At 40.4% G+C, this 25,538-nt stretch overlaps 1 protein-coding gene across 2 annotated transcripts in view; it reads left to right on the plus strand.

Annotated features, from left to right (window-relative positions):
* The window catches only part of TPRG1 (tumor protein p63 regulated 1), a 122,475-nt gene that overhangs the window by 67,477 nt on the left and 29,460 nt on the right, over positions 1-25,538 (plus strand). The window contains exon 5 of one of the 2 annotated variants that reach the window (XM_047875896.1): positions 6,869-7,049. The exons of the other annotated variant lie outside the window; for it this stretch is intronic. Within the exon in view, the coding sequence (XP_047731852.1) occupies positions 6,869-7,049 (181 nt within the window). The remainder of the gene's footprint in view (positions 1-6,868; positions 7,050-25,538) is intronic. 2 annotated transcript variants of the gene reach the window in all.

The raw sequence follows: 25,538 nt of genomic DNA on the forward strand, positions 1-25,538 counted from the left end.
CCACGATCCTGTTATTTTTGAGTAATTGGCTGAACCCAGGTGCCTGATTGGACAGAGCCACTCCTAATTTTTTCTAGATAAATATTTGGTTGCCAGGAGGTTATATTTAAATGAGAAATACCTCCTTGGGAAGTAGTTGCCTAGGGGTTCCTGCAGAGGGCAGGATCCCATCCCTGCTGGGAAATGCTTGCAAACCACCCCAAAACTTATTCTCATATACTTACTCATTATGTACCTAAGTGTGAGGGCATCCAGATTGAGGTTCTAGAAAAGTCCGTTGCTCTGAATAGCAAGAAAACCCGTCACTGTTAGAGGCACTGTATTTCTTTAGGGAAGTGCTTGCGGTCTTTAGTGGCGTAATGGCAGAATTCTGAAGCACAAATGGAATCCAGGTCAGGGATTTGGCTTTAAAGAGAGAAATGAGTTCCCTGAAAAAGAGCCTGATCCTTGCTAGAATCCAAAGCACAGAGTTTGGGAAGCTAGAGAATTTGGATCTTTCAAACATAGGACACTTTTGACTTTGTTCTTATTAGTTGTAATCAATACTTAAAAATGTAGGCTTTTCAAGCCCCATCAATTTAGATTTTCTATTCTTTTGGTGGGGAAAATTCTCTTATTTTATGTATTTTTCTTCCATTTTCACCAAATGAGACTATGATAAATCAGCAATTAAATCTTATAACTGGTTTTTGGATCGTCTATCTTCAGAAATACCCCAGTTAACATCCTCATTTTGTTTTCTGAAGAAAAGAACACAGAACAAAACACAAATAAAAACACATAGCAGAAAGCAAAACAGAAGGCAAAAACACAGGTAAAAGCCTATTGATTTAGCCTTCTGTGTCCGAGTTCAGTGTTTTTTATCCTTCTATCAAGATCTATCCTAAACATACATTTTCCATAAGAACGTGCGGCATCAAGGTCACATGCTGTGACACCCCCCATGATTTTCTGAATCCTGTCTTAATCACCAGCCATGTATTACTTTTTCTTTTTAAGCCTTTGGATCCCTTTTCATCAGGGGTGGCACTGATGTTCCCTGACTAATTGCCTCAGAAAGGAGAGACCCTACCCATGCGTACCAGCTTACGTACAAATGAGAAGAGTCATGTTCAGCAGATTGGGCTGAGCCCCAGGGCTACGTAGGGTATGTCTCAGTGAGACCCCATCTGGAAGAATGATAGGGAAACCTGGGGATGCTTGGCAGAGAGTCAGAGTTCAGGGTTTGGTTTTTGGTTTTAATTTACTGCAGAAAGAAACTGTTAATTTTGATGTGTTTAAGTTATTCCAAGGTGCTATTATGATAATTCATTAAATGAGAATGAGTGATAAGAAACACAGGCTGTTGGAGCTTGAAGGAATTTTAGAGTGTCTGGTTCAGTCTCCCTTGTTTTATAAATACAAACTGTGGACCCCCAATGCAAGGCTGAGAGAAGTTAAAGATGGGTAATTGACTAAGGAGGTTGTTCATTGACTAAATCTATAAGTCCCCACATTTTTAGGTGTTCTTCTCTTTATGTCATCAGGAACAGAGAATCTGCTCTCTAGAAGCATCTAGGGAGTGGAGCATCAGCCAGGTAGACAGTTGATGTGGAATTAGCGTTTTGACCTTCTATAAATGAGCTCCCTGACATTGACTATTATTGGCTATCTGCTCTCTTCTCTGGACTTTTTTTGTTTTTAACATCTATTAGAGTAATAGAAGCATAGACTGTGATCTTCCAGGTGCCCTTCAGAACTAAAATTTTATAATTTGAAATTTTGGCACTCTTAAATAATAATGATAATGATAATGATAATAATAAGCTGAGGAGATAAAAACTCCAAGTGGTTTTAGAGAAACCATACCTGTCAGGAGTTTTAAATGTGACCCAATACTAACATTTAATTTCTCCTGCCTTTTTACATTGTCATGGTTGGGAAAGGGGCTTTCTAAACAGGATTCCCCTCATTGCTTCTTAGCCTTCTCAAATAACTATCCCTTTCAGTTCTACTCATATGAAATTCATGCAGTTCCCCTGGGCAGTTGCTGGGTGGCAGTAGAAGTGCTTATGTGGTGGCCCATGGAACAAGGAGAATGACAAGGCGTGAGTATTCCTATATGCATTCAGCACTCAGTGTGTGCCCTGGTCCCCACAGCAGGGGAGTGACACAGCAAGAATGGGTGTTAGGGTTGGGATTGGCAGGTGAGGGTGGGGATGGGGGGTGTGGTGATCTTTCCTGGTGTCTGTCACTGGCCATTTGAAAAGGGTGGAAAATAATTATAGTAACCACTACAATTTATTGAACAGCCACTGTAGACCAGACACTGTGTTAGGCTCTTTCAGTATTTCTTGTGAATTCAAATATCACCACTGGCAAGGTATTAGTATCCCTATCTTACAGATCAGGAAACTCAAGAAGAGAAAGGTTAGCAAAAATACCCAAAGCAACAAAAAGCCAGCCAGTGGTTTACCTGGGATGAAACTGAAGACAAAACCCATACTTTTCCTACCATGGGACTGCGAAAACAAAACAAAACAAAAAACAAAACAAAAAACCCAGAATCTAAACAAAAGTCTGCAACAAAAATCCCATCTCTGTTTTTGAGGGGAGTGAATCAATGGAGGTGAAAGTTATCAGGCAAAATTTTGGCTGGAGAGAGAAGGATAATGTCAGCTCTCAGTACTTCAGTGTCCCAGAATCTTCAAGACACTGCACTCATTATTTGGATACAGACACACACACACACACCCAATCCTATAATAAATGCAGGAGGGAGGTTACTTTTAAATTCTGTAAATGAAGAAACTAAGGCTCACTTGAAGGTAAAGTCACCTTCCCAAAGTCCTCAGTATAGAGGTAGGTCTCCTGATCCCTAGGCTAGGACGTTTTCACAACAGCACAGTGCCTTGAAGAGATGGGCTCTTTTCTTTAAATTAGTTAGTTAGTTAGTCCTCTAAGATATGTAGGCTTACAGGCAGAGGGACAGTCTTAGGCCTTCGTGCACAGTGTTGACTGTCCCCACCAACTTGATGGCCCTTGTCTTTCAGCACTAGCTAATTCCTGCCTACATTTACAATGATGCTGTTTAAGCTGCAGCTGTTTACAGATCTCTGCACGCAGTAGATGCCTCACTTAAGCCCACACACCATGCATATAAAGAAACTGTGAATATGTTGCGTCAATACTGAGGGTCTTCATTTGGTGCCGATGTTCAGAGAACTCTAGCTAAACATGCCGTAGCAGAAAGTAGAAAAGAAAGCAATCCAGATGTTATGAATATTGTGCAGGCTTATGTTTCACATTATTTTTTTGATAGAATATATATATATATTTCCGTTTCAAAGCTTGGATATTTGAGATTGCACCAGAGAACTTCTATAACTAGAATGGACCTTCGAGATTACCTAAGACCCTAAGAGAAAGTTGCTTATGTAAAGTCCCATTCATTTACAGGGGAATGGATGGCTCAGGTGTCCTGATCCCTTGGGGAGGAGCTCCGGCTTGGGAACCGAACAAATGTGGATTTGAATCCAGACTCTGTCATTTACTGGTAATATAACCACAGGTTAAACACTTGATGTCTCTGAGCCCCAGTCTCATCTTTAAAAATAGAGATAATTATAACGACTTTGCAGGTTAGTTGGCCAGTCTAAATGAGGTAGTAAATTCAAAAGCCTCATGTACTGCTTGTGTATTTTGCCTTTGCTATACACCCTGATGCCCCAGTGACCCTCCTTTGGTTTGGATTCTAATGAAATCATGTGTCTTAGCGTTTACAGCACAGATGACCCACATGATAGAGGAGTACAGCTCAGTCTTTGATGGGAAAAATACAGTACAATCAATCCCTTTATAATTTATTTACGTCATAGGTTAACCATGTTATAGCATGCTTTTCCCATATGTAGTTTTAGCATCTATTATTACATTTGGGATCTGCTTTGACTTGTATTCCTGAACCTGTATAATTAAGTGTTATATTATAGTGGGCTTCACAACATTGGGTAATGAAAAGAATTCTGGCCTTGTAATCAGCGGAATTTTGTGCCAACTCTACCAGGCACTAGCAATGTGGTTATAGATGTCTCCCTCTGAGGCCAAAATATGAACATTTTAGTTCAGGTGAGCTATAAGGTTCTGATCGTTCTTCAGATTTGATTTGTCTGTGTTTTCCTCTACTAGCATATATTGAGACCTTGTTTATTACGTCTACATAATGCTTCTCGTGGGATAGGAGCAAGGTCATTCTTGCTCAGTAGTGGAAGATTAACCTGACTTCCCAATCATAGACCTCACCTACTAAGTTCAGTGTTTTTTTTTTTTTTTTTTTTAACTGCAAAGTCTCAATACTAAATAAGATCAGCAAGGCCACTAGTCAGCTCTAGCAAGGACAGACCTTTATAAAGTACCCCAGGTTACAGGAAGGTGGCGCTAGAGACTTCTCTGAGATAAGTCTTGAGACCTAGGGGCTGGAATGGAATAGTCATAAAATCACTAAATTGGAGACCACCCAAAGCAGGTTTCTTGTCTCCAATAACCGTGACAGGTGGTTGGTTATCCAGCCTTCCCGTTTGAAGGGTTCTGGTAAAAGAGAATTTACTACTTCCTGCCTTGCCTCTCTCACTCTTGGGAGGCTCTGGTAAGAATGATCTTTCCTGTATTGAGTTGAAGTGAAGACCTTCTTATTTGAAGCTGTCATCTATTGGTCCTATTATTTTGCACTGTATCAAGAATCAAGGGTCATTTTGTTAATTCAACAACTATTTAGTTCCTTATGCCACACACTGTGCTGAGCTCTGGAGAGGTCAAATAAGACATCTTTCTTTTTAAGGGCTTACAGAGCGGTTGGAGAGGCAGACAAGTAAAATGTCAGTTTCAGTATGATGTGAAAAGTGCTGCTATGTGTAAACATGGAGTACTGAAGGGCACAGAGGAGTTCTTCTTACATAAGGGGGCACGAAGGATACCCCGAAGGGTTTGAAAATCAAGTCTTCATGTCTTCCTCCATTTCTACCCTCCCTAAGCTAACTACCTCTAGGACGTGACAGGCAGTGTAATTTTGGAAGTCATAGAAAGATTCAAGAGACTTGGGTTCTAGTCCCAGTTTTGTTGCCATTGTCCCTATGAGACACTGAACGAGTCAATTCATTTCCCATAGTAGATGATGTAAATGGCATCTTTTTGTGTTATTTGTCCTTGACATTTTAAAACAAACAGCTGATACACTTACCTGATGAGTCTGGTCTGCCCTTCAGATGACAGGTTATTTTCTTCCTCTATTTCTGTTCATCAGTGGTCAGCCTAGAGTAGATAATCAGTACTTAATTCTCCCTGCATCTGGGTCTTATCAAATCCCTGTGAGCTCTCTCTTCCACATTATGACTGTATTAGGGTGACCCTTAGCTTGTGCTTAAGATGTTTTTAGCAATCATTAAATTAAAACCCACAGAAATTTTGGACGTGCCCAGGCAAATTGGAAGTTGCCCCTGGGATCTTTCCATTGACCAGCACAAAAAAAGGTGACTAAGGCAGTGTCTGCCCACTCCTATGTGGAAATAATGTTGTGTTTGTCTGGAAGCCAGTGAAAAAATGTATGTTGAAAATGGCTTGATGACAGATTATTTTGTACCCCAAATGCCTTGATACCTTAAATCCTTTATTTTTAAAATTTGTATACTTCAATTTTTTTTTCATTGATCCCTGGAAAGATTTTTAGGGAAAGAACGAATGGCTCAGGGTCTGGGGAGTCTGGTAGAACTAAGATAGGCATTACTCTCACCTGCTTCAGCCAAGCTCTGATAATTTTCTTGGAGCTCAAATGAAATGAAAATATTAGGTGAATGGGGCATCTCACGATCACTGGAGGGAAATCCCTTAATGATGGGATATAGAATCCAGTCTCTAAGTGCTGTTACACAAAATATTATTTTCTTTGGAATAGGAAAAAATGTAATTGCCATTTGCTCAGCCAGTCTGGATAAATATCAAGATCCATGCCAATCTTTCTTTGGAGTTTTTTTTTTTATATTATACAGAACTTAAGTCAGTACATGGACTCACAGGACAATAAATTCACTGATTTTTGGACTTTGAATGCCTCTCATGTGTGTGGTAGAAAGAGTACTAATTGAGGCATGGGGCCCACTGAGAATTCTCTAAGACCATGATGTCAGAGTAAAGATTTTGTAAGTTAATTTCGGTAAGCTTTCATCACTGATTCAAATTTTTTTGCAAAAGAATCCCCAGGACTTTCCATCTCCTATCTTTTTCCTAGACTAAAGGAAATGAGGCTTGTCCCTCAACCTGGCAATAAAATTCCTCCTAGGTGGCTCCGTTGGTTAAGCATCTGATTCTTGATTTCGACTCAGGTCATGATCTCATGAGATCGAGTCTGGTGTGGAGCTCTGCACTGACAGCATGGAGCCTGCCAGATTCTCTCCCTCCCTCTCTCTCTCTCTCTCTCTCTCTCTCTCTCTGCCCCTCCCGGCTTGTGTGTTCTTGCTCTCTCCCTCTCTCTCTCTCTCAAAATAAATAAATAAACATAAAAAAAAAGAAAGTGGGCTTTGAAACTCACTTAAAGAAAAAAGAAATACCTCAGCAGTTTAAGAAATTTGGAGAGTTGATGGTTTTTATCATTTTTGAAAGCATATGAACAGTTCTCAGTTCCTACTTTAAATTTAATCTTGATCAGTGCTTTTGTAAAACAAATAATAGCCACTGCGTTTCTCTAAGAGCATATCTTAGGAATTTAGTGAATTTTGATGTATGTGTAAAAGCGAAGTCATAATTTACTGTAATAATTATAATCCACAAAACTACTCATTTATGAAATATTTATTAATGTTAAGGCACTACACATATTTGTGCTTTTTGATTGCTCTAGGAAGAAGAGAATGGAAAATGCATTGCCTGTAGGGAGGTCTGAGGCCTTTTCCTCCTTGACTGAGCTTCTCCAAATCAAGCTTCTACTTGACAGCTTGGCTCAGACACCAAGCAGCATACATAAAGGCAATATTTCAAGCCAGGTTCAAACAGTCTGCTCAAATGCAATGCGAATGCATCGGGTGAGAATATGCGCACATCACTGTGTTAGCTGTTGTGGTGATATAGAGCTAAGTAATACAGTCCCTGCTATAAATAATGCATATTCTTTTATAAAAAATATTTATTTTTTTTTAAGAGAGAGAGACAGAGAGCGAGTCGGGAAGGAACAGAGAGCAAGGGAGACACAGAATACGAAGTAGGCTTCAGGCTCTGAGCTGTCAGCACAGGGCCCGATGTGGGGCTCAAACTCGCGAACCGTGAGATCATGACCTGAGACAAAGTCGAACGCTTAACCAACTGAGCACCCAGGTGCCCCAAAATAGTGCATATTCTAATAGCAGAGATAAGTTAAGTCAAGTATATGGACAGCTTGGCTTTAAGGCACAGTAAGGTTATGCCATTGAAGAGGGTTGACACTGGAAAGAAGATTCATGTAGCATGGCTCCATCTGAGGAACATAACAAAAAAGTTGTATATAACATCTTTGAAGGATGGAACCAGGTTATTTGTAGAAATAGGATGTAAAGAGAGAGTTAGAGGTAAATGGTGGTCCAGATTGAAGGGATAGCAAAAATAAAGCTACAGAGACTAATGAGTAGGTACACTTTTGCTTGAGCATAATGAATGTACAGTGGATGATAAGGCTCAAATGGTTCCAGATGAAGAAGGGAGGCTTTGCATGTCATTATAAAATGCATGTACTTTCTCCATGGCAATGAAGCTATTGCTAAGTATTAAATGAGGGAATGCATCCATTAACAAATTTTTTTTTCTTTTTTTGACATGCCCTCTCCAGGTTGGGCATGTAAACTGTTGAGTATTCAAAGAAAAAAATAGACAATCTCATACTTCAGAGTCTTCATTTTGGGCTAATAGGAGAGGCAAATACAACTATTTTCATATACTTATGAGTAGTGAGGGGTGTCTTTGCTCAGGTAAGTTGGAGATCATGTAAAGTCGGTTACAGGAAGTGGACCTTAAGCATTGGATAAGGGCTGTTGAGGTGCAGAAAATGTGAAGTGCTGCTCCAGTAAGACCCCAGCCACAGTTTGCATGAGGAGGGGGGCGGGGAGATTTGCATGGGAAGATGGGGAAGGGGGGAGATTGGTTAGGTTAGGTTGCTGCCACAGCAGAATCAGAATAGGAAAGAGGAAGAGAGCGTGAGTGAGTGAAATGCCCATGAAGATGAAGAGGCAGCATCGGAGGATCTTGACTCCACGCTGGAGAGGGAAGATGGGGCTAGGAAGTGCACAAGTGGAAGAACAGGAGAATAGCAGTGGCAAATGGCTACGGTTGGAAGTCTGGGAGGCAAGGAAAAGGATGCTACCATTGATAGGGATGCAGGAGTCAGGAGAATCTGGTTTCAAGGGAAATGAGTGGAATTCAGTGTTGGGTTACTGCTAGAAAGTCAAACAAGCAAATCTCCATAAAACTGGGCGATGAGCAAAATCTCTTAGGCTCTGATGCCATAATTTCTCTCTGTTCTCTCCTGAGAACGTCAAGACCACAGGACTAGTGCCCAAATACTGCCTGAAGCACGCTTTGAAATACTGGTGTTTAAGGCAACAAGATCATGTGTATGGACTATAAAGTATGAAACCAGACATTGTTAAGAATTCCTAGATTCTTCCTTGGCTTGGCTTATGGAAATTCTAAATAATGCCTTCGGATTACTTGTGATGACTGCTTTAGTACTCCTATTGGAACATACACATGCCCCCTTGAGCAAGGTGCTTCCTGAGGAAGAGACCAACAGAGATCTCTTCATGCAACAGAGGCATGGTTTTGTCAAAACACCTAATTTTTATTTCTTCTTCCTTTTTTTTAGTTAGTGGATAATAACTGGTGATTACTGGACTGTGTGTGTGTGTGTGTGTGTGTGTGTATATATATATATATATATATTTGTGTGTATACACATATATACACATATATGTATATAATAAATATATCTATGTATCTATATATATCTATAAACCTAAATCTCTATCTATGTATCATCTATTTAATGACCCAGTACGCTATCAGGATGAATCACAGTGGTCTCCTTATTACTTAACTTACAAGTAAATTTCTGTCTCCACTGTAATTGCAGCACTGGGTGAGATGCTGCTTGGGGAAGAATTAGCTGAACTATGGTGGTTTGGCAACAGAAGGGTAGAGAGGAAATAACACAGAACAGGAGGTCTGTGTGAAACATGTAGCCTTGTGGCATTCTGCCCAACCAAGGCAGCTTCCTCTATAATCTCTAGCCCTCCTAGGGATTTTAAGGAATGGAGTATGAGATGAGGGTAAGTCCCTAGGCTGCATTTGCCCCAGATAAAATTCTCCAGCTCTCCGAGGTCACCGTTAGCACACACATATGCACCTCATACCCTGAGATCCCAGGGGAATTTCAAGACCACATACATGTATCAGAAAATAGTACATTCACAGTAAGGAGAATAATTGATTGAGCAATCTGACAGTTCAGTGGAGAAAAGAATGCAGATGGTAGGATAAAGTGAAGAAGGGAAATGTAACACAGCTCTATTCTATTTGAAGCAGTTTTTTTTAATCTGCTTTTTTTTTTCATTTGTGACTCCAACCTCCCCAAATCAAAATGTGCCATTCAGTAGGACTTTGCAGTCAGCCCATATTTGACTGGTGTACAGAACAGAGAAGACTAGGTGAAAGTTTATGGCCTTGAAGTACTGAATGCCAATTAATCGAGTAGCAAGGTCAAGTTGGAAAATTATGTACGTTATGGGCAACTTCAAAATAGCCATATGAGCGGCATCAGTAGCATCAATCCATGAACCAGAATGTGTTTTTCAGCTCTGCTAGTCCAACTGAATGCTCTATGTTGGAATCACTATTCTCTGGTGAAGGGGAAAGTAATGTCTGCTCTGACATGCTCAGAAACGGGGAACTCACTACCTCCTCTGGCAGCCTGTTCCACTTTTTATTGAGCTATAACTCTTAGAAGCCTCTTGCATTTTGCCAAATCTGCCATATCAGTGCTTTTTTCTTTTTTCTTTTCTTTTCTTTTCTTTTCTTTTCTTTTCTTTTCTTTTCTTTCTTTTCTTTTCTCTTCTTTTCTCTTTTCTTTTTTCTTTTCTTTTCTTTTCATCTTTGGCCACAGAAAAGCTGAATTCTTCATATCTATCCACCTGCTTTAGATCTGTGAACATGTGCTTTCTCAGGCTGTGTGTCTCCTGGCTAATTGACCCTTTTCACAGGGTACATCCATTTACACCAAAGACCTTTATCACTATATGCTTGGACATATCCTTGGTTGCTTGAATTAGCCTTGGTAACTTTTCTTTCCATGGCATTCTGTCTTAATGGAGTTAAAATGGTGCTGTGGCCCCAAGGCTCAGGAGCAGTGAAGTACATGGGTGACCTATAGCCTGGATTATCCCTTCAGGTGTTCCCAAAGTGAGCATTTGGATAGTGACTACTGCCCAAGTTGGGGGGAGAGCAGTAGGGGTCCAGAGGTCAGAAGGGCTATCATAGTTCTTGGTCCCATAGATCAGTGTGGGTTGCTGGAAGCTGGGGCTGGGAAGCAGACTAGTTTGCAGACAGAGCGGATTGCTCATCCAGATCCAAAATGTTTCGTCTCAGTAATGTGGTAAATGTTATGAACAATCCTGTTTCTCTCCATCACACTAAAGTCCATGTGCTCATTAAATAGTTTAGATATGGATACGAAAGGAGAAAAGTGCCTAGCACTTATGCCTAGTGTCCTTAGGAGATCTGTACAGAGTATAAAATAATAAAATGCCACAAGTCAAGACTTTTTAGACTGTATTTGAAGTCAGGTATATTCAAGACTAGAGGTCAGCAAAACTTTTTCTGTAAAAGATAGAAAAAGTATTAGACTTTATGAACCATGCGGTATCTATCACAACTACTCAATTCTGGTTATACAGAGTGAAAGCAATCATAGACAATATAAATGAATGGATGTGGCTCTGGGCTCTGTTCCAATATTTTTTTTTTTACTAGGAAGTGGGCCAGATTTGGCCACACACCCTTGTTTGCCAACCCCTGCTTCAGAAGTGGACAGTTAGCATACTGGAGGACAGAGCTTGGTGGCTTATAGCAAGGGCCCTGTTCTGTCCTGTCCAACATTCCTGTGCATGATTCAGTTGAAGGCAGAAGGCACACCTGGTAAATCTGCAGATTTCACAAAATCTAGAATATTCTCTACTATATTTTGCAACATGATTAGACGCAGAATGAGGCATATATAGCCTAGTGACTAAAAGCATTGCCTTTAGAGTGAAATACATCTACATTCAAATTGTAGCTCTGCCATTTTCTGTTTGGAGCAATTCTTAGTAACTTGTGTAACTTGTATTCAGCCTTTCTGAGTTTTATTTTCCTTACCTGTAAAATGGACATAATTTTACTTGTCTCAGAGGCTATTGTAAAGATTAAACTAGATGACATATATGTATGTATGACATATTATGCAAAGTCTGACACATAGTAAGCCCTCAGTGAAAGGTAGCATAAAAAAACTAAACCAAACTAAAGAAAGTCATCTGATTTGGAGGAAAGCTGACATGAGCTGATTCATCACACAGAGGCAGAATCCCCTGATGACTGCTCCATGTTGCATCTAGAGACTCATTACCAACTTGTAGATTGTGACTTTGGATGGAATAGTACAGAGAGGTGATTCCCTCTAGCAAGGTGTCTAAGCAAAGTCACAGAGGGGGATATGTGAATGAAAGGTAAGCAGGATCCATTCCTTCAGAAAGGCAGAGAAATTAGAGGAATAGTTCTCTAAACAAGGAGTTAGAATATTCTGGTAGGCCATGGTTCTTTATCTGGAAGATCTCTGAGCTGGCTCTGTAGCCACTTTCTGTTATCTCTCGGGTTACAGAGGACAGAAGGGGTAGTGATACTATTATACGTTCTCTTTTGCTACTCAGAGATTTTGCTGTTAACAAAATCCCATATCAGCATCAGCCATTCACAGGACTATCTATTACCGTGCTGGACTAGAAGGTATTTCAGATGATGAACCGGGTCTTACTTTTAGCTTTATCTCTCCAGTCTAGCAGAACATAGGAGAAGATACATTTTTAAAAGTATGAGTGTTGTGAGTGAGAAGAGGTGCAAACACAGTTCATTTAAATACATGTATCAATAAGGAGAACTAAAGAACCTGTAGATCCTCTTAACTAGTTCCTCTTTCATCTCCCTCCTCTAAGCTGTCGAATAGAGATAACCATAAACCCTTTCTGCATGTGCCTCTCTATAGGGCTGAAGGGAAGCTATGTTAATGGAGACTTGGAGAAGCCTTACATCTTCCATTAAAGTGAGGCTGATTGCCATTATGGAGAGAACATAGGACTAGCAAACATTCTGGTTTCTGGTTTCAAGTACCAACCCTACCATTGCTATTTCCATTACCTTAGGCAAGTTAACCTCTCTGAGTCTTAGATTTTCTCTGTAATATGAGGATGATGCTATCTGTGTCTCAGGGCTATAATAAGGATTCATGACTCTAATACATGTAGGAGCCAATGTTGATTGCCTACCCAACAACCACTTACCGCCTTCCTCCATTCTAACCAGATCCAGTTTCATTTATGTATCAACCCTCCTGTCCTCTGAGAAGTCATGTGATTCACAGAAGGTGGATCTCCAGCTCCAGGAGATGAGTGATTGGTTAAGCTCCCTCCCTTGTCAGTCAATGCTTTAGGCATGAGTGTAACCTAGTTCAAGCTCATTAGCTAACATGTAATAAGATTTAGTATGAACCGGGTGCTGTCATAAGGTCTTTATATAAACCAATTCAGTTAATGTCCTATGAGGTAAATGTTATGAACTTCATTTACAAATGAGGAAACAGAAGATCAGAGAGGTTAAGTACCTGGTCCAAGGAAACACAGCTAATAAGTGGTAGAACTGTGTTTAAACCCAGGAGTTTGGCCTCAAAGTCTGTGCTCCTAGCCATTAAGCAATACCACTACTCACAAAAGTAAAAGTCTGCTAAAGACTTCAAGGAAAAATGTTCTTCCTAGGTTTAGAAAAAAAAATGGGAAGAAATACCTCTACATTGTTGGGTCTGTATGTGAGACCAGGTATAGCTTTAGCTATCTTACTACCATGAAGGAACGGACATGAAATGTACAGGACAGTAAAGAAAAAGGATTTTAAGAACCTGGTTTTTAAAAATGACACTTAGCTCCTGAGCCAAACAACGCCGGAGCTGTATTCATGTAGCATTGTATGCATGCGTGTTTGTGTGTGATATTGGTACTCTTTCTATGTTATCTTAATTATGCAGCACATATAATCTTATAAAAGTCAAATGTAATTGGTATTTTTCCAGTGTCCTTAATTTTTAAATACAAACTAAACAATCATTGTCATCTTGGGGTTCACAAGGATTGAATTCTAGTTGTCCTCGACGACTTTAGCTTTCTGATTTGACTCTTTCCAGCTTAAGTACCTGTGAGTTTCACATTTTCTCCTCTTACCCCTGGGTCCAAACTAGCACCCAGGAAAGACCTTGAAAGGCATCCACAAGGAGAATATAAATGGCTGCAAAAGACTGAAAGTTTCCTAACCCAGGGCAATGTCAGTGGGCATCACAGCCCTTTCCAAAATAAATGAAGCAGGAAGCGAGGAATCTTAGGCATCAGCCAATGCATGAAGTGGTGTTATTTTGGGCAGTGGGTCATCTAGGTGCACCTGAAGTCATAGCTGGTAGGCGTTTGTTCTTTTCAGCATGCCAGGCCAACTCTGGTGACTGCTTCCACACACTCTTCTAACACCTTTATCTGCCCAGACATGCAGTTCGAAAGGCAGAGGGAGTTGGGGAGAGGGCATTAAACACGTGGTTTTGTGTCTCATTATGTTTTGGTCTCATTTCTCCTTCCATATCCCTCCTCTCTCTTGTTTTCTCACTGCAGTTCTGTTAGCTTCTGCCAGTCCCTAGTCTCTGTCTTCTCTCCCTTTCCCCTCTTTCTCTCTGCGTTTCTTTTGTAGCTGATTTAATGGAGTAATATTTTCTGGGTTTTTCTATACAAATGCCTAGGGGCACTTCAAGGAATACCTTTCCCAACTCCTTGTTTTGATTATTTCTAGTAGGCATACACAGCTGGCCCCTTTTCTTTTCGAGTAAAACCACAATCCACTCGGCAAATCACTGCTTTTCATTTTGCTGGCTGGAGGGAGAAAGGATCAGATAGGCAAGACGAGGATGTGGAGGGGGGATGGGAAGATAATGACAGATTTGATGATAATTAATATTTTCTGTGTCTGAATAGTGAAAGTCTCGTCCAAGCCCCCCAGCCAAGCTCAAGTTAAACTCTTGGTGTGTGGGTTTAAGTGCTCTGCAGCCTGGCATGCCAGGGCTGGTCGAGAGTGAGTGATGCTGTAGATGTGGAATTTTGTGGTTCTCTTTTATTATGATTACTGAGTAAACCATGCATATCTAAAAAGGAAACTTTAAGTCAACTTCTCTCAAGGTGAATTAATGTATTGGGTCTGAGGTACCTCGCCCATAATTTAAATTACCAGGAGGTTTATGTATTAATTATTAAAGGCTTTGGAGTTCCTCAATCATTCATTTTAATTTTTATATCAAACTTCAGTTTTTTGTGCACCACGCTTGTGCCTAGTGTTTTACAGTAATGGGTCAATAGATCTGATGGACTAGTAATAATTTTCAGATTCATTAAATTGGCATTTAGCTTCTTTCAGAGTTCAGGGCTGGAATGCCTCCTTTGTGACTGCCAGGCTCTATTCTGAGTCTTCTCTCAACAAGCCAAATAATCATTTCTTTTAGATCAGTAATATAAATTAACAAACAAAATAAGATTTTCTTGTAATATGATTTGTTGGAAATCCTCAGTGCTGTTTTGTATGAATACGTCTTAATAGAGAGTAACTGAATGCAGTTAGATTTACTTACTATGAAATTGATATTTTTAGCACTGTTATTAAAAATAACATTGGATGGAATCATGGAAGCCAAGAGAGAGGGTACTTTTATGATGCGGAAGGGTCAGCCCTACCAGTTAGTCATTCCACAAACTTTCGGTAAAACTGAGCATGGCGAGAGATGGTCACCCCGCTTTCATTTAATACTTGTGATAACCTTGAGAGGTAAAACTTGGTTTCTTCTTTTTAAAAACAGAAAATGTAAGGCATGGGGAGGTTAAATTACTTGTCTAGATCCCAGAGTTAGTAACTAGCAGGGCCAGGACCCAAACCTGATTGTCAGTTAAAGAAACCAAAGATCTGGATAGAAGAGCGAATACTTTAAATTTACTTTGCTCTTTTCGTGTTTGGCAGCAGGCAATATCACTGGAGACTCCTCCTCTTCTCCTATGATCAGAATTGTATTAAAAGTGTATTAAAAGTGGGGGCAGATCAAGGACATTTGATAAAAAAAAAAATAGGTACACAGATGTGATAGAGATGGGCATCCAATGTAGTCCTGTTCGTGTTTCCTGACTCTTAACAGTGTTTCTCCATTAACTTTAGGGAGAAAACTTCCTGCCAGTCCCCTCCCCCATTTTTCCTTTAGCTTTCAAATTCCTCACTTTTTCTTAAGAATTCACTTTGTTATTTTCTGGAAGCCCCATTGTTGGGAGAAGAAAGGTGCTCCCAGCAGTTTGGCAAGTGTCGGGGGACTGGACTTGTGAGTCTTTCTTGCCAGCTCCTGCCAGGCCTCTGGAAAGTGGGCCCTTGGTGCTGCAGGGTTCACTGAGAGACATAACTGCAGCTTCTCCGTCCCATGAGAACATCAGGCCCAAAGTGCTCCACGGAATCACACACATCAGGAGGGTGTTCAGTGCCCCAAGTAAGTGAAGAAGTATCAGACTGTGCGAGGTCAAATAGGTCTCCGATGAATGCCGTTCCAGAGTACTAACAGACTAATGTGCATTGTGGATGTCTAAAAGAGGGGTTTCACCAAAGTTCTTTTTTTTTTCCACAGTGCCTTTCTGTGTATAAATAACCCAGACACTGTGCCTAATTTAACATAGCTGTTTCTCACAACAATCTTTGAAGGTATGCATTAACTCTCTTTGACCTGGGAATTAAAGGGGCTAATCTCTTGTCGAAGAACCTGCAATTCTAATGGTCCTGGTAGGATTTGAACTCAGGTCTTTCTGACTCCAAAACCCATGGTCTTCTCTTATGCAATCCTGCCTTGTGCTTTCTCCATAGAAACTTCTCTGACATTCCACACACAATGATTTCTCTTTTCCAAGTACATATTCTAGGCCACTTATATCAGTTGGTAGTAGGCATTTTTGAGAAATATGTTCTAGCTTATCTTGGTTTTGCATGAGTAGAGGTACTGCTCTCAAAAGTGGAGACCCAGAAGACATGGTCTGACCCTTCGCTTGACTTATCTGCTGTAACTTGCCCGCTAGCTCTTGCTGCTAAAGATATGTTGTCTCCCGTGGTGTTTCTTGAAAAATTGCCGAGCAAATGTTCTAGCTTTAGGGTCCTTGCGTTTGCTCTTCTCTCTGCCTAGAATGTTATTCCCCAGATATCTATCACATGGAATACTCCCTCATTTTCTTCAGATCTCTGTTTAAATGTCACCTTCCCAGAACCCTGACCACCTCATAGAAAACAGTAATTTTCCCTGTCATATCAGTCTTTTGATTTATCCTACTTCTTTTTCTCTGTATCACATATTTCCACCACCTATTATATGTTTGCTTGTTTCTTGCCTGAGTCCATGAAGCAGAAGCTGAAGTCCAAAAGAGCTGGGACTCATTTTGGTTCATTGCTGTGTCCCCAGTTTCTAGGACAGTACCAGTCCAGACCAGGAGCTCAACACATAGTTATTGGTTACAAGTAAGTGAATAAATGTTTATTCTGTGTTACCCCGCTCCCTGCCCCGTCATACACAGCCAGACCATGGAAGCAGATTGTTCTCCCTCAAAGGGTCAGTCATATTCTCCTGCCTGGGGATGTGGAATTGAGATTCAGAGATACTAGTTGGGAATTGGGAATTGGAGTTGAGGTAGGATGGGCGGAGATGTGCAACTCCAGGTTTGTAGGCTAGCCACGAACCTATGGGGCTATGGGGAGAACGAGAAAAAGATCTCGTTCTCTTTCCAAAGAGAGAATAATGATATAGCTGCACAGAGAAGTTCAGTCATAAGAGACCATGTGGACTGGGATAGAAAGAAGGAATAGCTGTCTGGGTTCCTGGGCAGCTTTACACTTTCTGTTTTCTGTTGGGAAGTTAGACTGTAATTCTCTATTAAGTTTTGGGAGAGATCTGCATATCCTTATAAGGAACTCGTCTTTTTCACTTGGGTGAGCTTAAGTGGTTTTGTTATAAGGATTGTATGCAGCTGTTAAGACTAACAGTGCTTTAAACACTTGCTTATGAAAAAGTTCAGAGCTGGCATCTAGTGATGGCTCACCAAGGCCATCAGGAATTCAGCCTCCCATTCTGCTGTCCTTCCCTTGGAGACCGCAGTATTCGTGCTGTCACCTCATGGTTACAAGACAGTGCTGTATCTTTTGACCTCAGTTCTACACATCAAACAGGTGGAAAGGGAGAGAAAGGGAAGAAGGACAAGGCAAGGAGCTTTTTGGTTTTTGTTTTTTTTTTTTGTTTTTTTTTTTTTCTGGTGAGGCATTGCCTTTTCATTTCAGAGAGAGAATCTTCCTATATCTCACTGTCTGGAATGGTGTCCCTACCCTAAGTAGAGAAATCAAGTATTTTAGCTTTTTTCATTTCTGTATGAGAATGGCAAAGGAAAAGAAGGTTGTAGATGGTTAGCTACTTCAACAGAATTTGATGCAAAGAGCAGGCAAAAGTACCTGCTACATAGCCCAGGGTTTAGCTCTACTTACTCTCAACTGTTTTCTCTTTCCAGTTTGAACGTAGTGCATTTGAGAGAGCGACTGTGTCTCATGCTTTTTCTGTGGCCTTCAAAACATGCTGCACATATAGTCTCTGTGTGCAGATGTGACTATGGACTTTAATTTGGTCTGAGAATCTTCATTTACACAAAACAAGGCTCAGCTCCAACTCCTATTAACTGCCATCTTTTCTGACTCCAATAGCATTATTTGTACAACTGCATATCCTAACAGTTCCACAATTCCATTGTAAACACGTGCTGGTTACCCTGGGCCTTAACTTTCCTGATGAGCTGCTACCACAGACTGTCTTCATAGTCAGGGCTTGTTGAATCCCTGATAAAGGAATCCACATGTCATTGAATGCTCTAGCTCAGAACTCTGTCAGAGGGTCAGTTGTTTACTGTTTATTGGTAATATTTAATTTGCATCTTTTCTAGAATTCAAATGGAAGCAATTTGTTTAATTCCCCTGTAAATACTACTGTACACTTACGATTCTCTAGAAGGAGCAAGATTATAAACGTCACTGAGAGCTATTAAAAAGCTTGTTTTAGGTTGTAATCTGAAAATGTGGTGATGGTAGACGTTGGATATGAGCACAAATGAGAGGGGAAGTAGAAGCCAGTGGATTAGAGGAGAAAAGACACAAGAAATACATGACAGCCCCAAGCAGTTCGAAGGGCATTGTGATTTTTTTTTTTTTTTCAGGAAAGTGCCTGTAATATCTGAGCAATTTGCTCTGGCCACTGATATTCCAGAGAAGAAGTATTCAGAAGTCCTGGTGTTGCTTTACTGTTCTAAGTGCTATGGACATCACAATATCTGTTGGTACAGATGTTAGTATGGTTGAGGATGCTAAGTTAATGTTGCCCAGAAAACTCACTGGGCTTTTGTAATGACTATTTAAATACTTAATAGCTATTGTGTATTCAAATATTTAATGACTATTTACAATTTTCAATAAAAATATAGCTCTTGAAGCATAACTCAAATGCATTCATCTTTGTATGTTTTCCCCCCAATTTAAGGTATGATAACTTTATCTCTTTCCTTCCTTCCTTCCTTCCTTCCTTCCTTCCTTCCTTCCTTCCTTCTTAAATGTTTGTTTATTTTTGAGATAAAGAGAAAGCACACACATGGACAAGAGGCAGAGAGAGAGAGGGAGACAGAGGATTTGAAGCAGGCTCTATACTAATAGCAGAGAGCCTGATGCCGGGCTCCAACTCACAAACCCCCAGATCATGACCTGAGGTGAAGTCCGATGCTTAACTGACTGAGCCACCCAGGTGCCCTGGTAAGATAAATTTTTAAAGGAAAAAATCTCTTAGGTGACAGTGTGGGAAAAGATTTAGAGGACTAAGTCCACGATGGTAGGACTTTATCACCCAGTGCTATAATCATGGAAATGAGCGTTTTGATTTTTAATAGAAAGCTTATATCAAAAACAGCAAGAGAAGAGAGAATGTATATGTGTGTGTACACATTCAAAGTTTAGCCAAAAAAATAAAATTCTCAAAATTTTTTGAATTTAGACCAATAAGGTAGCTGCTTCACTTTTTTTTGTTGTTGTTGTTAATGAATAATATATTGTCTGTAACCAGCAGATGCTGCTATTTGTGAAAAACTGATACAGCAAAGTTTATATATTCTGTTTAGTTCTTTCCGGAATCTATAGTGAGATTGCAGTGTGAAGTAAGAGCAAGCTCCAGAGGTCAATATATATTGCAGGAGGAAAGGAATGGCTCATATAGCATATAGCACCAGTATAAAAAGTTTTATACTACTCACTGTTTACTTTTGGGGTGATGCACTTAATTTTATAAAGGGCAAGCCCAATCAATCCCATGCTCCTAAGTCCCTAGTAACTGAAACACAGAGTCAACTTTTTTTTAAGTTTATTTATTTTTAGTAATCTCTACACCCCATGTGGGGCTTGAACTCCTAACCCCAAGACCAAGAGTCCTGTGCTCTTCTGACTGAGCCAGCCAGGTACCCACAGAGTCAGCTTTTTAAAGGACCCTGTGGCTTCTGTATTCCATCTCTTGTTTCCTGTGCCAACCTTGGACTTCTCCAATGTCCCCTTCATTGTTTTTCTCTTCCCACCTCAGCTTGGTTGGGGGCCCTCTTAGGTCTAACCCTAGGCAGAGGAAATCATTTGGAGCCAAATTGCACTTTGAAAACTCTTAAAGAGGCTTCATGTTCATATAGGAGGCAATTCACCTTCTGCAAGGGCAGCTTGCCGCAGGGAAGAAAGGAATTACTCAGCTGTTGCTACATGTATCCTCAAGCCACTGATTGGGCACCTAATATTTTGAATTTGGAAAATGACCAGCTTCAGATGGTCTTGCAAAAACGTCCAGCTTATTATGAGGTGGCTGAGTTTATGGGTGCTTGTATCTGTGTGTGAGTAGGTTTTTTTTTTCTTTTCCGATTCCAAGCATTTATGGAAAAGTCTCTCCTGTGTCACTCACTAATGTTCAGGGGGAGTTTAAGACTGAAAATAGGCTGAAAATAGCTGATTGAAACTTTAGCAAGTCTGGGGGCCCAGTGGTGGGAAGCACTCCACACCTGCATTTCTTCCCCTTGGCTGTCTCCACCTGTATGCCCCACAGGCATCTCAGACTCAACACATCATCTTCCCCCTATCTCATGCTTCCCCAACAAACCCGCTTCTCTTCTGTAGGCCTTTATTTATGAAGATGGCCTCATTATCGTCCCAATTATCCAGGTTTCACAAATCAGTCATCTCTGACTCTTTCTTATTTTCCTCCAAATCTAACCAGGTTGTCAAATTCTGTCAAGTCTATCTTTGCCACAGTTCTCAAACCTAACCCCTTCCATTTCTACTGTCATGATGTTACTTTGGGTCTTTATTACCTCTCATTTCGATGATTAGGGTGGTTTCGAGTGCACTTTAATGGGGTGGTTAAGAGCCTGGACTCTCCAGACTTGTGCTGATTTAGTTGAGGTTCAGGCACTTACTGACTGTATTCTCTTCAGAATGTCTCTTACATTCTCTTTCCTTTGGTTTCTTTATCTGTAAAATGGAGATGATGATAGTTTGCACTTCATAGGATTATGAAGATTAGTTGAGACTATTTATCTTAAGTGTCTGATACAGCACTAAATAAATATTGAGTACTATGAGGTTATTAGATCTTCCTGCCTCCAGTGTCCACCAGTCCTCACATTCATCCAATTTAACACCATGGGATTATCTTCTTAAAGTATCACTTTGATCAATTCATCTCTGTGCTCAAAATTCCACTAGTGATGCCCCCTTATCTCCTTATGCTTCACAAACTGGTATCCAGAAAATCTCAAGTAATGGAGTTGTGCTAGGACCTTTGAGAGGCCACAGCCTTATCTACCTAAAGTCTAAACTGTGTCCAGTGTTAAGTGGCTGGGATTTTAAAATATTTTTTATTAAAGTCAATCCATATAAATGAAATACAGTAGGAAACATAGTTATATCATGGTAAGGATAAAGCAAGAATTTGCAAATGAATTTGGTCTTTAAAGCAAGTGGCCTTGGCCCTACAGTGGTAGTAGGAATATTCCACTGGCAGAGTATGAGAAGAAGTAACAAACAGCTTCATATCTTGGCTTGTAAGACTTTTGAAATAAGGTCCCAACCTACTTTTCTAGCCTGTCCATTTCTAGATTTGCTTTATATAATTCAGAACCTCATCAAATCAGACATATCAGTGTTTGCCATATGTGTCCCTTCATTCTACTGCCAGTGAATGAATTCACATGGTTTCTTCCTCTTGAATTGCTTTAAAACATCCAACCACTGCCCCTCTCGTGCATACTGTGTGTACTTTCCTTTGCTCTAAATTCATCCATATTTGAAGTGCAAGTCTTCGTGATGATGAATTAATAGAGCTGATGAAGTAAAGAGAAGTGTTCAAGATGAAAGTTTCTTCCATGGTTTACCCTAACACAGAAAGCTGTCTTCAGCCCTGTTAGGGATCAGTAAAATGGATATTGTTTGTCATCAACAAAATCAGAAATTCAGGGGGAGCATTTATCAGAGAGCCATTGGATCTCTTTGGAAGGAACAAGATTTTGTTAAGGAGAAATCTCTGAATGGTTCCAGGGCAGAGAGGCTTGGCTCTGTTTGATGGTAAACTGTCGTACATGAAGAAGAGGCTTGGGATGAGGCCATTCTGGAGAACCTCTGCAGATATCTTTTAAGTTACATAGGCCAAAATTAAAGTAAATTCGCTCTCAAAATAGGGATAATAGGTACTGACTTTGGGTTATTTAAGAGCTAACTGAATGGGGAAACTTTCTGTGACTATGTGCCTGAATACAGAGACAGTGGCAGTTTAGTTAAAAACAAAAACAAAAACAAAACCTAGGCAGACCAAGTTCTAGACCAAATCTGACCTCTGCAAATTTTGTGAACTTGGCAAATTGACTCTGGGTCATAATTTCATCATCTAACAAAATAGAAACTAATAAGGGTATATGAATCAAATGAGGTTATCGGTTTATATGTAAAAACACTTTGTAAATTTTAATGGAGCTACCTTATCTGTGAAACAGAGATAATATGTCTCCATGTTGGGTTATTCTGAGCATTAAATGAGAAAGCCATGCAAATCACTTACAAAATGTTGAAAATAGAATGTCAAAGGGAATAATTATTAGCCATCATTATCATCATCATCGTCATCATTATTACTGTTTGTATTCTACGCCTTTGAAAATGTATGATTTTTCTTATGGTAGCATTTTGATTATGGTTTTGCCACTAATTTACGGTTTAGGGTTATAAAGGGATAGTATCATGATTTCCTTTACCCCTTGGCGAAATCTTTATTTCAGAAGTTAGGTCCTTAATTATTAGACATTTTGGCAATTAACTTTCATTTGCATAGTGCTTTGTTTATTTCAAAGTGCTTTCATAAATATTTATGTCATTAACTCCTGACAACAATCCTGATAATTAAGGAGAGTAAGAGTGATAAACACCCTTGGGAAATGGACAGACTGAAGCTGGGGGCATTGTTTTTTGTCCATGGTCACACAACAAGCTTATGGGAAATACAGTGGACCCCTCTGGCTGCTGTTTCAGCGATCTCCCAGAGCTCTGGCCAGACCTGTGCTTATCCATGGCTGCCATTTTAGGCGAGCTTCTAGGGGACAGGTACTAACAATACAGATGCCTTCTAATTCTCCGGACACCAGCGGCATTCAAGCATGGAGTAAGACTTGATGACTACTTCTCCCACTCAACTTTTTAAAAACTTGAAAATATTTTTCCTGTTTTTTCTTGATGATCCTGAAGATGACAAGAAGTTGTAATTTGTTTGAAAGCTTTTGCAGCATCGGTGTAGGAGCTCCAGAAAGGGAGTTAAAACGTTCGCAGTTGCAGGATTTACAACAGAATATTAAGAGTGATTATCTCTGGGTGGTGAGATTAAATGTAATTTTCCTAATTTTTTCTTTTTTTTTTCTTTTTCTTTTTTCTTTTTTTTTTTTGCTTATCCATACTTGCTACCTGTTTTTTTCTCCCCATTAAATTTTATGTAAAAACAGCAATTAAATTAGGTTGGCAACAGTGCCACACTTTGGAACTAGTAGGTTTCCTTGACTTGCTACCTGGGTAATCTTGGAAAACCTCCTTCACCTCCTTGTTTCTCAATTTCCCTTCTATGAAGGAAGATTCACCTCCCTGTTTCTCAGTTTCTATGAGATAAGAATAATGACAATCATAACAATACACGACTCACAGGGTCGTGGAGGGATTAAAAATAACATAATGTAAGGATCTTGGCATGTGATTGGTGATCAGTTAATGTATGTCTACCACCACCTGTATCTCTCCTTCCCTCCTCTTCAAACTTATAATAGTTACAGGCTAGGAAAAGAATTTAAGTGGTAGCCCTAAATTCTATATGGAATTAAACATACTCTTGCAAAAACAGCCAAGCGACAGCTTTAGGGTGGTGAATTATCCTAAGTCTTCATTCTTTCCCACACGTCCTTTGGTAATGGGCTCTTGCCAGACATGGCAGTTAAATGCCACATGGCAATGAGCAAAGAAACCTGGCCAGATTATCATGGAAGGGAAATCAGGGAGCATCGTTTGTAAAGACATCCTTAACTGTGAGGAAACAGATGAGAGCAACCTGTACTGTGTGGAGTATTCGGCTGCCTTACAGACGGGCCAGAATTCAGGGATCTCGGGCCCCGTGTCTCACTTGTATTGGCCCTTGTTCAGATCACTGTGCCTAATAAGAACCTGCAGCCTCCATTTCAGAGCTTTGGCTTGGTTTAGGCAGCTCTCTAATTGGTTTATTTCATTCATTAGGAATTTCTTTTCTTTAAAGTTGGCGACTTGAAGCCAGATTGTGAGGAGAGATTCCATGCCACCCGTATCTGTTTTGTTATTCCCTGGGTTATAAATGAGGTGATGTGGGGGTTCCTCTGACAGTGACCTTAGCTTAGCTCCCAATTTCCAAAGAGTTGGAGGCCTGGTCTGTTTGGACGGGAGGACCTCACCTTGCACCTCCACCTTCCCAAACTGGGAAGGGCTGTGGTGGCAACATGCCTGCGGGGGAGGGGCGGCAGCCACTTTATTCTTTCCTGCCGCACTTAACACCACGGGCTTCCTGATCAGGGGTGTGGATAAGTAAAGAGCTCTTTCACCCCTGGAGAGGGTTTGGCAGAGTTTCTGGAAAGTGGGGAAAGATGTGGCAGGAAAGGGAGCAAAGAAACGTCAAGAATGGCATTGCTACACCACAGACTCTTCAAATTCAGCTGGCCCAGGAGTGAACCTCTCTCCCTTTCATACCTGTAGTGACTGCTCTGGGCAAGGGCATCGCTGTCTGCTCACTTACTCGGGATGCGAACCTCAGGGTCGTAGAATGGTTGTGAAAAGGGTACACTGAACAGTTTTTCAAGGATATTTTCAACCGGACCTCCAGATTCTGTTATCTTTAACCTTGAATTCTACCTCATTCTCCTCTGTATTCTCCTTGGCACTGCCCTGCTCCAGGTCTCATGATTTCTCCACATTGAGGCTCCTAACTGGTCTCCTTTACATTATACCCTCCAAAGTCATTCTACCCCTCAAGTTCTGACCATTTAATCTTTATAAATCAAAGTCATGGTCAAGTTCCTATCTCTCCCCCTATTAGAAGCTTTCTTGTGGCACCCGGGTGGCTCAATCAGTTGAACATTTGAGTCTTGATTTTGGCTCAGGTCATGATCTCATGGTTCATGAGTTTGAGCCCCACATCAAGTTCTGCACTGATAGCACAGAGCCTGCTTGGGATTTTCTCTCTCTCCCCATCTGGCCCTCCCCCGCTTGTGTCCTCTCTCTCTCTCAAAATAAATAAATATATTTTTTAAAGCTTTCCTCAGCCTGCAGTTGCTTACAGGATAATGTCTTACAGGATAAAGATGAACTCCTCTGCTGAGTTTTCACTGTCTTCTATTAACTCCAATCTATCTGTCCGGGTTAACTCCTTGGTTAACTTCTCGAGTACAGTAGGTTTAAGTTACCTTGGAACATTCAAAAGTCTCTGTACATGCTTTTACAGTTTCTCGGAATACTATATAAAGTTCTCAGAATAAGAGATAACTGGGTGTATAAAACAATGTGAATGTCTCCTTATAAGTTTACCTTTCCCACCAGATGGT

Source organism: Prionailurus viverrinus, chromosome C2, assembly GCF_022837055.1.
Source record: "Prionailurus viverrinus isolate Anna chromosome C2, UM_Priviv_1.0, whole genome shotgun sequence".
In the NCBI taxonomy this organism is placed as follows: Eukaryota; Metazoa; Chordata; class Mammalia; order Carnivora; family Felidae; genus Prionailurus; species Prionailurus viverrinus.